The 12,146-nt window shown below is 44.1% G+C and overlaps 1 protein-coding gene across 1 annotated transcript; it reads left to right on the forward strand.

The window, feature by feature from the left end:
- The first annotated feature begins 1,958 nt into the window (after positions 1-1,958).
- Positions 1,959-2,891, forward strand: LOC146072196 (olfactory receptor 5B21-like). Its single transcript, XM_083179524.1, has one exon. It carries the CDS (start codon positions 1,959-1,961, stop codon positions 2,889-2,891), a length of 933 nt encoding a protein of 310 aa, XP_083035650.1.
- The last annotated feature ends 9,255 nt before the right edge of the window (positions 2,892-12,146 follow it).

The raw sequence follows: 12,146 nt of genomic DNA on the forward strand, positions 1-12,146 counted from the left end.
ATCAGGTAATTCCTTGGAAGAAACACTTCCCATCAGTTTGGATGGTTTCTCCTTATAGATTGTTGTTCCTTTATTGAATATTAGGGTCACTGTGGGGACTGGGTACCCTTGATAACGTCCTGCTGACAATGAAACGTATCAGAGAACCCCTGGATTTGCATCTGACAGCTGAGATTTCTGGAGTTGCCACACATCCTGACTTCCTCGGAGGGTGGCCGCAAGGGAACGGGTCCAGCGTACCCCAGTTTCCAGCCTTGCTCAGATAAGCCCGTGTTATCTCTGTCCAGGTGAGTGAGAATCTTAGCTCTTTTATATATATTGAAACCTTTTACAGTATTATAATATGTGATATGTATTACTTGGAGGTATTTAGTGCATTGGGAATGTGCCTGCAAGAGGTTGTCACCCACAAAAACAGTGGAAATATATATATATATATATATCAGATAACATACCCTCCAACATCTGTGCGGCAGAAATCGGTACACATTCGGGAAGGGGGTGTGGCCACGGGTTAAAGTGGGCGTGGTAACGGGTAAAAGTGGGCGTGGTCACACCCCCTTTCCGAATGTGCATTTTTTTTTTTTTTAAAGCCAGCCAGTCCCAGAGCCAAACAAAAGCTGCAGCCTGCCCTTCATACCACATCGTGTAGTTTACACAGCCTGCCCTGCTGCTGCCGCCTACCTTATCTTCACCCAGTCCAGCTCCAGCACAACCTCAGTCCCCTCTCCGGCGATGTGCGGTAGCGGGAGGGCTGAGTGCTCGTCTCTCGGCTCACAGCAAGAGGGAGCAGGGCTGGCATACCCTCACTGTTAAAGCAGCGCCTGTCATTCGCACGTGTGTGTGGACTCTCAGAACCCCCGGCAGGCGGCAGGGCCACAGCCATGTTAGCAGGGGGGAGGCGGGCACGCTGAGACTGCTGAGTCCCCCCGCAGGGCACCTCGGGAGTCGTAGTCTCCCCCCTCACGGCTCACACTGCAGGAACTAGAGCAGCCAGCGTTGAAGCAAGCACTGGGAACTACAACTCCCAGAGAAGGAAGAGCTGGCTTTAAAAAATCGGTACATTCGGTACAGTTCGATTTAGCCGGTACAGACCATTAAAAAACGGTACTGTACCGGCTAAATCGGTACAGTTGGAGGGTATGAGATAAGCACTTACTTGTCTCTGTTGGGTCTAGTTCAGGGTAAAGCAGGAGACACCGCAGTCTATCCAAGCCCCACCTCTGTTCCAAACATTGGCTGGCATCTGGAACGCCTTCGTTTTATTGGCCAATGGTTTTCACGTTTATTTGCAAACTTCTTTTAAAGTCCATAAATAGAGGGAAGGGGAACTGGGAAGTCTGCACAGGAGCTACGGCACCTGAATATAGGCCCCAAATGACACAATTTCCAGAGTTTAGTTAATCCTTTGAGTGCCAAGTGAATGTGTCAAAATTGGTGTGAAAATTTCCAATTTTTTTATTAACATAATGACCTGTTATCTAACCTTATATAGGGGAAATATCATCTTTTTTTTTTACACATTTTTTATTTGACTTTATATAACAAATGTGAGTGACGCTTTATAGATGATATTTGCTTATCTTTAAAACTGTCTAATATGTGAAATATTCTCATCATCAACCAAAATGAAAAAAAAATGTGTAATTTATGTCTCGCTGCTTACAAAAGATATGTGGAGCCCATATTCTGACAGAGGGTGTGCAGCTTCCACAGTGCAAAGGACGCACCATCTCAGTATTACAGCACCCACAGGTCCTCACAGGAATGGATATACACCAGAGGAAACATATCGGCACCTGCATTATATCACAGGTGGCCACCATAAGATGCAGCCTCCTCTGTGTCCTCCTCTGGATCATTCCCAAGAACTCTAGTTTACGACTTGCTATAGACATGTGAATTATTGATATTGGTTAAACATATTTTTTATGTCACCATACAGTACAAAGAGCTCTATGGATGTGATAAACATGACCCAAGTGGGAGTGTTTGTGTTCTCGGGACTCACCGACAATGGACAACTTGCCCCGTTCCTCTTCATAATCTTTTTACATGTCTACCTGGTGAGCATAGTAGGAAACATCGGCATGATGGCCATTGTCCATAACAGCTCCAACCTCCGCACTCCAATGTACTTCTTCTTGAGCTACCTCTCTCTGGTGGACCTTTTATATTCCTCAGTGATAACTCCTAAAATGCTGTTTGACCTTATCTCCATGATGAAGGTCATCTCCTTTGTTGGGTGTGCCGTACAGTTCTTCTTCTTTGCTGGTCTTGCCTGTACTGAATGTTTACTTCTTGCCAACATGGCGTATGACCGGTACGCTGCCATCTGCCACCCTCTCCATTATATCTCTATAATGACCAAGAACATATGCATGTGTCTGGTTGTCCAGGCTTTCTCCATTGGCTTCATGCAGTCCTTCTTACAGACCATCTGTATGTTCAGCCTCCAATTCTGTGGCTCTAATATTATAGACCACTTCTACTGTGACGTTCCTCCACTGCTCAAGCTGTCCTGCTCGGACACCTTCTCCTGCGAGATGGTGACAGTTTTCTTCATAGTATCTTGTGGCATGGGGTCATTTATCATCATCCTGATCTCCTACATGTTCATCATCTCTTCCATTCTTCATATGAAGTCTCCTGAGGGCCGACAGAAAGCCTTTAGCACTTGCTCCTCACATCTCACCTGTGCCACCATCTTCTACATGGCCGTGTTCTTCACTTACCTACGCTCGCCATCCAAAGTTGTTGAGAAACAAGAAAATATAGCTGCAGTTTTCTACTCAGTGGTGACACCAATGCTCAATCCTCTCATATACAGCCTGAGGAACCAACAGGTGAAAAAAGCTATTGTGCATGCAGTACACAAGTTTATGACCTAAGTCAACTTCTCATCATAAACTATTTGTGAATTTATGACCCAGTAAATGAAACGCGTATAGTACTGTGTAAGAACAGATTATAGCAGTAGAGTTTGGCATTGGACTATCATTTCTCCGAGTTACTTTTTGCATCTCATCCTTGAGATCAGTAATTTCAAATCAGTGCAAACAATATAATTGTGTTATCATTAACGAGTTTCTGTCCCCGTGCTGGTAGGTTAATTGGGATGCGGTCATTTGGTCTACAGCATGATGGTCAACATGGGAAAAAGTCGACGGGAAAAGGTCGATATGGTTCTAGGATCGAAAGGTCATTAGTTCGACAGGTCGTTAGTTCGACAGGTCATTAGTTCGACATTGTCTAGGTTGACAGTCAAAAGGTCGACATGGAGTTTTTCACTGTTTTCTCAGCTGACATGTGCCGACAGGCGGTATTTCATGCCCTACCATCCACTAGGGCGTGGCAGGAGAATAAAATAGTGTGCCGAGCGTAGCAAGGCACCGTGCCCGATGCGAGGGGATGCGGTGCACTTTAAACTGTGTCCATGTCAACTGTGTTGACATTCAACTATGAAAAACCCCATGTCGACCTTTTGACTGTCGACCTAGACAATGTCGAACTAATGACCTGTCGAACTAATGACCTTTCAACCTAGAACCATGTCGACCTTTTCCCATGTCGCCATAGACCCATGTCGACATTTTCCCATGTCGACCTAATGGTGTCAATCTAATGACTGTCGACCACAATGCTGTAGACCAAATGATCCCAACCCGATTAATTGGCTCCCAACAAAAATGAACCCTAGTGAACAGAGTATATGTGTATATATACATGTGGTAGGGAATATAGATTGTAAGCTCTCTGGAGCAGTGACTGATATGAATGGTAAATATGTGCTGGTAATATGTGTGCATTATATACAGATTTATTAGTGAATAATTCAACCCAAAGCAGCATAACCCTTTACAGTACTGATGAGATGTAAATGTTACAGTAACAGCAAATGGAGAAATAAACTTTTAATGAGTTGTACACCAGACCTCCTATACCATACTTATATACTTAACTTGTGAGCTGTCAGTTATAGCCGGTTTACATTCACCTTGTCAGTAACAACTGTCAGTTTGATGTGAAGGACTTGAACATTCAACCTCATGCACCACCGCTTTCCATTTACTGCCTTCATCTGCTTAGTTGCAATGGCCTGAACTGACAATTACAACCACCATCAAATAGAATGCCAGGAGCAATTATCTCCTCTGTTATTACATTACTGTAATGTATGAGGTTGGTAGTTCAAATCCAGTGTGTGGCGGGAAGATTGGTTGTTTTAAATAAATATTGATTTAAGTGGAGGTTTTCATATATACTGCATGTATGGGCTAACCACCATCAAATCAAATGACTCTGCCTAAATGCTCCTGCCCCTTAATACATAGGTTACATAGTTACATAGTAGGTAAGCCTGAATAAAGACTGTGTCCATCTAGTTCAACCTGTAATAGATTATCCCTTGCTGCATAGTATGTTCTGATATTTTAAAGACAGATTATGATTCTTATTTGTACCCATGGATGTTTTTAACCAATAAGTGTTTGTCCAACCTTATTTTGAATGTATTTATTGAGTCAGCCGACGCCACTTCTCCAGGAAGAGAGTTCAATGTAAAACGTGCAAAGCTTGCAAGTAGGGTGGATGTCTGGTCATTGTGGATGATAAATCACCTAGGATGGTGGATGGGAGGTCCGTGGAGGGGTAGAGGAGAAGCCGGGCTGCACGGGGCATGGTAAATGACTAAGGCGTGTAGTTATATATATATATATGGGTTAGAAGAGACAGAGTTGACCTCAAACAAGGTGTAAGAACGGGAGGTCTTATTGGGGATGACATGAATGGTACACGGGGGAGAAGGATGTCCACCCTGCCACCTGGGAGGCCCTCGGGTCCGGATGGATGTAGGAGAGGCCCCCATAGAAGAGAACTGAGTGGAAAGGGGGGGGGTAGTAGTAAGAGGTAATACTGTAATACAGTAGGTAAAAGAAAACAACATAATAAATATGGGTAATATGGGAGGTAATACAATGGGGGAATTTACTAACATCCTGGGATTCGGCCGTATTCCTGTGAAGATACGAATATGTGGATAGGGCAAATTTACTGATTTTCTGACTTCACCTGATTCGCATTTTCCAATGTCGTAGCCGTTCATATTCATTCATATTCGGTGGCCATATTTACGGCCGCCAAGTAGGTACAAAGCGGCAGCATCACACAGATCAGTCAGATCAGTCAGATCCATGCAATGCTGCCCTGTGTAAAAAAAAAAGAATAAATACATTTTAAAAAGCAGCGTGGTGTCCGACGCCCAGCAATAACCAGCCCCGGGCACATAGAGCCGGTCCTGGTTGCAGAAATACAGGGGGCAAACAAGTTGCGGTCCCCCCATATTTATATAACCAGCACCAGGCTCATGGGCTGGTTCTGGTTCCAAAAATACAGGGACAAAATGACTAGGGGTCCCCCATATTTTGGCAACCATCACCGGGCCCAAACAGCCAGCTTTTTATACAAGTTCCCCAGACCAAAGCATCAAATTGTGGCTAGTCAGCCCAGGCAAGGGAGTGGGGACCCCCCAATAAAGGCCCCCCTCAAGGCTACCCCAAGCCCAGGCTGAAGCCCGGGGCTGTCCCCAGTGCTCCTGGGCGGTGGCCACCGGGCTGATAGCCATAAAGTGTAAAATTAAGAATAAGTAACTATTGGGTTATGTTGTGGAACTACAAGTCCCAGAAAATCCTTAGGTGGCGAGGATCCAGTGTCACTCACTTAATTCAATATCATAGGCCCAGTCAGTGGGTAAAACTTTTTTTAGGTATATAAGTGAAAGGATATACAAACTGAGCAAAAATATATAAATCTCCTAAATGCGCCACCTTGTGAAATACAGCTCTAATGACACCCAATAAACTTTCACCAAAGTTTTGAGATACACAGAGAAAAGACAAAATCAGTGTCTCAGTTCACTGTCCTGGTTCCGGATCATGTCGTCATTCTTCACCATGTTGATCTTCATGTCGGCGTCAGGTCCGGGTCCGAAGAAATCCATGGTGGACCTGTGGAAGGAAATCCAATTCACCCAGGTCCTCCATGGAAGTTCTTCTGGTTTGGTCCGACGTAGTCCAGGGCTTCTTCCTTCTTCTTCCATCTTCTTGCTTCTTTTTCAAGCTGCCGGCGACTCCAGCAAGCTCCCCGACTGTCAGAGCCGCAGAGATCCTTCCTCCTCGGCGTCTGTATAATGAGCATAGAGATGGAGATGGTGTCATTATCTCCTAGCCCATAAAAAGGCTCCAAGGACATGGTGTCATCAGCTTCTGAGGAAGGACCACACAGGTCCGAAAACACGTTTAAGCCTACACACCATCTCATTTGGACCCTGTGGAATAGGCTTTGGCTCCTGCTTGGCTGCCTATAACCATCTGCTTTCTCTGGAGGAACCGGTACCCCATTTGAAGCAAGCAGCAAGTATAATCCTTGGCTAAAATACACCCGCTGTGGAGTGATATGCTTGTTTTTAGATATTAAATGTGAGTGTGAACCCGTAATAAAAACCTGTTATTTTACCTATACAGTGTTGCACTATGAATACTCTCTAAGTTCTAGGTACAGCCTGAATTCACCATCTATTTCGGAGTGATCTATGCAGGACCTCAGTGTCCCTTTCTGCTGATATACTGACATCCACCATGTGAGTGGCATACTAAAATTAGAATTTTTATGGTACTTAAACCATCTGCACTATATCTGTTTTTTTTCTGAGTTTTCAGAATAGAATCAAGAGTCATTTTGAATCATCCTATCTATCCAGAAGGTGTTGATGTGAGAATCAGTGAACTCTTATTTATGTGGGATCGCTTAGTGTGACACCGATTTTGTCTTTTCTCTTATACTGTATAAGTGAAAGGAGAAAAACAAAAAGAGGAGTAATAAGACTAAAGACAGAGAGTGGAAGTTTTCTTGAGGGGGACAATGTAATAGCAGATAATATTAAAAATTATTTCTGCTCAGTATTCAATGCTGAAAGAGAGGGGAAGGGGCCACAGTTAAGTTGCAAGTATAGTCAGAAAACTGAGGGAGAGACAAGTACATTTACAGAGGAGAAAGTCCTCACAGAACTCTCAAAACTAAAAGTGTATAAATCAATGGGGCCAGATGGGATACATCCAAGGATACTAAAAGAGCTTAAAGGGGAGCTGGTAAAACCAATAACAGAATTATTCAACCAGTCACTAGCTACTGGAGTAATCCCAGAGGACTGGAAAACAGCGAATGTAGTCCCACTGCACAAAAGTGAAAGCAAGGAAGAGGTAAGCAACTATCGGCCAGTGAGCCTTACATCAGTAGTAGGGAAATTGATGGAAACACTCTTAAAACAAAGAGTTGTAGAATATCTCAAAACCAGCAATTTACAGGATCCAAAACAGCATGGGTTTACTGGGGGAAGATCATGTCAAACAAATCTTGACTGGGTGACTAAAGTAATAGATCAAGGTGGGGCTGTAGATGTAGCTTATCTAGACTTTAGTAAGGCTTTTGACACTGTCCCACATCGCAGACTGTTAAATAAAATTGAAAGCTTGGGATTGGATTGGATAGTTAAATGGATAAGAGCGTGGTTGCAGGGGTATCAGGACTATTGTTAGACAGCACTTACATAGACAGCCATTACATCGACACCATTAGTTCGACAGCTCAATAGGTCGACATGCTTTTAGGTCGACATACCATTAGGTCGACATGTCATTAGGTCGACAGCTCATTAGGTCGACAGCTCATTAGGTCGACAGCTCATTAGGTCGACATGTTTTTAGGTCGACACTGCCATTAGGTCGACAGTGTCTATGTCGACAGTCAAAAGGTCGACATGGTTTTTTTCACTGTTTTTTGAGCCGACATGTGCCGACAGGCGGTATTTCATGCCCTACTATCCACTAGGGCGTGGAGGGAGAATAAAATAGTGTGCCGAGCGCAGCGAGGCACCGTGCCCGAAGCATTGCGAGCGAAGCGAGCAATGCGAGGGGCCGCGGTTCACTTCAAACTGTGTCCATGTCGACTGTGTCGACATTTCGGCCAAAAAACAGTGAAAAAAACCATGTCGGCCTTTTGACTGTCGACATAGACACTGTCGACCTAATGGCTGTGTCGACCTAAAAACATGTCGACCTAATGAGCTGTCGACCTAATGAGCTGTCGACCTAATGACATGTCGACCTAATGGTATGTCGACCTAAAAGCATGTCGACCTATTGAGCTGTCGAACTAATGGTGTCGATGTAATGGCTGTCTATGTAAGTGCTGTCTAACATTGGTCCCACATGCGGTTGCAGGACAGAAATGAGAGAGTTGTGGTAAACGGAGTACAGTCAAAAGAGGGAAAGGTTACAAGTGTAGTACCCCAGGGATCTGTACTTGGACCAGTGCTTTTTAATATCTTTATTGGTGATTTTGCAAATGGAATTGAGGGTAAAATGTGCCTTTTTGCAGATGACACAAAGGTATGCAACAGGGTAGACACACCAGGAGGCGTATAACAAATGATTGATGATCTAGGTAGATTAGAGGAATGGTCAAGAGCATGGCAACTACAGTTTAATACCAAACAATGCAAAATCATGCACTTGGATCTCAAAAATCCAAAGACTAAATATAGTATATATGGCACTATAATGGAAACTACAGAGGAAGAGAGGGATCTAGGTGTCACTATTTCAGGGGACTTAAAGGCAGGTAGGCAATGTAACAAAGCAATGAAGAAGGCAAGTCAGATGCTCGGTTGCATAGGGAAAGGTATCAGCGAAAGAAAGAAAGAAAGAAAGAAAGAAAGAAAGAAAGAAAGAAAGAAAGAAAGAAAGAAGTAATAATGCCACTGTATAGGTCATTGGTACGACCTCATCTAGAGTACTGTGTTCAGTTCTGGAGGCCATATCTCCAGAAGGATATAAATACATTAGAGACTGTACAAAGAAGGGCAACTAAAATGGTGCATGGCCTACATCACAAAATGTACCAGGAAAGACTAAAAGATCTTAATATGTATACTTTGGAGCAGAGAAGGGAAAGGGGGCACATGATAGAAACTTCACAAGTGTAGTACCCCAGGGATCTGTACTTGGACCAGTGCTTTTTAATATCTTTATTGGTGATTTTGCAAATGGAATTGAGGGTAAAATGTGCCTTTTTGCAGATGACACAAAGGTATGCAACAGGGTAGACACACCAGGAGGCGTATAACAAATGATTGATGATCTAGGTAGATTAGAGGAATGGTCAAGAGCATGGCAACTACAGTTTAATACCAAACAATGCAAAATCATGCACTTGGATCTCAAAAATCCAAAGACTAAATATAGTATATATGGCACTATAATGGAAACTACCGAGGAAGAGAGGGATCTAGGTGTCACTATTTCAGGGGACTTAAAGGCAGGTAGGCAATGTAACAAAGCAATGAAGAAGGCAAGTCAGATGCTCGGTTGCATAGGGAAAGGTATCAGCGAAAGAAAGAAAGAAAGAAAGAAAGAAAGAAAGAAAGAAAGAAAGAAAGAAAGAAAGAAAGAAAGAAGTAATAATGCCACTGTATAGGTCATTGGTAGGACCTCATCTAGAGTACTGTGTTCAGTTCTGGAGGCCATATCTCCAGAAGGATATAAATACATTAGAGACTGTACAAAGAAGGGCAACTAAAATGGTGCATGGCCTACATCACAAAATGTACCAGGAAAGACTAAAAGATCTTAATATGTATACTTTGGAGCAGAGAAGGGAAAGGGGGCACATGATAGAAACTTTCAAATATATCAAGGGCTTTAACAAGGTACAGGTGGGAGACATTCTTCACAGGAAGAGGAGCAGCAGAACACGAGGACATGCACTGAAACTAGAGGGAGGAAGATTCAGGGGAAATGTGAGGAAGAATTACTTCACAGATAGAGTAGTAGATAAGTGGAATAGCCTCCCATCAGAAATGGTAGAGGCAAATACAGTAGTACAATTTAAACATGCTTGGGATAGGCATATTGATATCCTTACAAAAAATAAGGATCAAATATGGTTTGAGGTAACAGGTTTAAAAAAGGGGGAATGTAGATGGGCCAAGTGGTTCTTATCTGCCATTAAATTTTATGTTTCTATCACTAACTAACCACCGGACTACCTAAACAATCAATTATAGATGCACAACAAGTTTAAGCTAAACAGATCACAATACATTTCATTAGAGTGACACTTGGACACTGCTCGCACACGTGGGAATGCCGACGCGCGTTTCACAGTGAGCTTCATCTGCATAAGCCAGAACCTAAGTCAATGTTGAATCACCTGAATCCCACTGAGACTCCACAAGCATCCCAGGAGAGGGGTGACTTTGTTTTAAACAGCGTTAATTGTTACATCTGAATAAACTGTGTTATCTGATACACACATTGTTATTTTGTTTCTTATTTGTACCCATATGAGTAAGACGCATCTATACATGCATTCGAGTCAGTGATATTGAATTGAGTGACACTGGACTCTCTCCACCTCAAGATTTTATATTCTTCTTAATACACAAATTCTTATATATCTTTTTCACTTCTCCTGTTTTTTTTTATATCGCTGAAAAATTATTTTAAGTCTATAATAATAAAGGTTAATTTTTATTGCTAAAAGTATTTCTTGTCCCAGTGCATGGATCATAGACATTCTTCCTGCTTCTTTTGATAACATCTCATTCATTGTCTAACGGTAGCACATATCAGAGTATATATTTATATGTATACATAGAAAAATAAGGAGGTTCAAATTTTAAATAAGTCACATCTCCCGTGCGACTGACAACCCTACCTTTTGTTGGACATCTGGAAAACACAGATGTATAGTAAGTGGGACGCCTCACCAGTTGTGCTCCTCAGGGGTGTCACTTGCCCCTACATGCTGCGGCAATCTTAGCTCTATACATGTGCCATAGTCATGCAGCGTATAAAGGGGGTGTGACTTCACAGAGTGGCATGATCTCACAAGGTGGAATGGCCTTGTGGCCCACACTCTTTTTTTTGCCACTTTGAGGTCCGGGGTGGGCAGAGTGCTGTGATTGCATTGCCGCCTTCTACATAGTAAAAGCAGCAGGGTGCTGCACATAAAGTTACAGTGCAGCACCAGGCTCCTGTCACTGAACAGGAGCCAGCTGGGTAGGGCTGGCAACAGAAATCCTGGGGCCCTGTACACTGATATGTTTGGGGCCCTCTATCCCTCCAAGATAAGTACAGGCTGCTCACCCATTGGCTTATCCCTCCCACCATCTCTCTCCAGTCTCATTATCACCTTTGGTTCCCCAGCACCATCCTTCCATTCCAACCTGTATCTCTCAGCCTCCTCCCATCTGTATCCCTTTGTGTCTGTCAGCCTTCCCTATTCCCCTTTGTTTTTCAGCCTTCCCCATTCCCCTGTCTCTCTCATTGCCCACCCCCTTTGTTTCTCAGCCTTCCCCATCGCCCTGGGTCTTCCAGCATTCCCCATCCTCATGTGTCTTTCAACCTCCCCATCTCCTTGTGTCTCTCAGCCTCCCCATCTCCCTGTATCTCAGCCTCCTTTATCACCCTGTGTCTCTCAGCCTCCACCCACATATGTCATTAATGATCCCCCTGTGTCAGCCTCCACCATCCCCCTGTGTCTATCAGCATCTCCCTGTGTCTATCATCCTCCCTATCACCCTGTGTCTCTCAGCCTCCCCATCCCCCTATGTCTCTCAGCCTTCCTCTTCCCCTTTTCTCTCAGCCTCCCCATCCCCTGTGTCTATCATCATCGCAACCCATGTGTTTCTCAGCCTCCCCATCCCCCTGTGTCTCTCAGCCTTCCCCATGTGATTCTGATCCTCCCGACCCTGCTATTTATCTCAGCCTCCTCCTTCACCCTGTGTCTATCAGTGTCCTCCATCCACCACCTCCCCTATGTCTCTCAGCCTCCCCATTTCCCTGTGTTTTTCTTCCTCCCCCATCCCCCTGTATTTATCAGCCTCCCCCACCCTCCTATGTCTCTCAGCCTCCCCATCCCTCTCTGCTCTTGGCATCCCCCATCTCCCTGTTTCTCAGCCTCCTCTTTACCCCTGTCTTTATCAGCCTCCTCCATCCCCCTGTGTTTCTCAGCCTCCTCCACCCCCTTGTGTTTCTCAGCCTCCACGATCTCTATGTGTCTCTCAACCTCCCCCATCCCCCTGTGTT

This window comes from Crinia signifera, chromosome 4 (genome assembly GCF_055691185.1).
Source record: "Crinia signifera chromosome 4, ASM5569118v1, whole genome shotgun sequence".
Classification (NCBI taxonomy): domain Eukaryota; kingdom Metazoa; phylum Chordata; class Amphibia; order Anura; family Myobatrachidae; genus Crinia; species Crinia signifera.

Excerpts from the sequence above, each read along its gene's own strand:
- LOC146072196 (XM_083179524.1), top strand. The coding sequence starts at position 1,959 with ATGGATGTGATAAACATGACCCAAGTGGGAGTGTTTGTGTTCTCGGGA.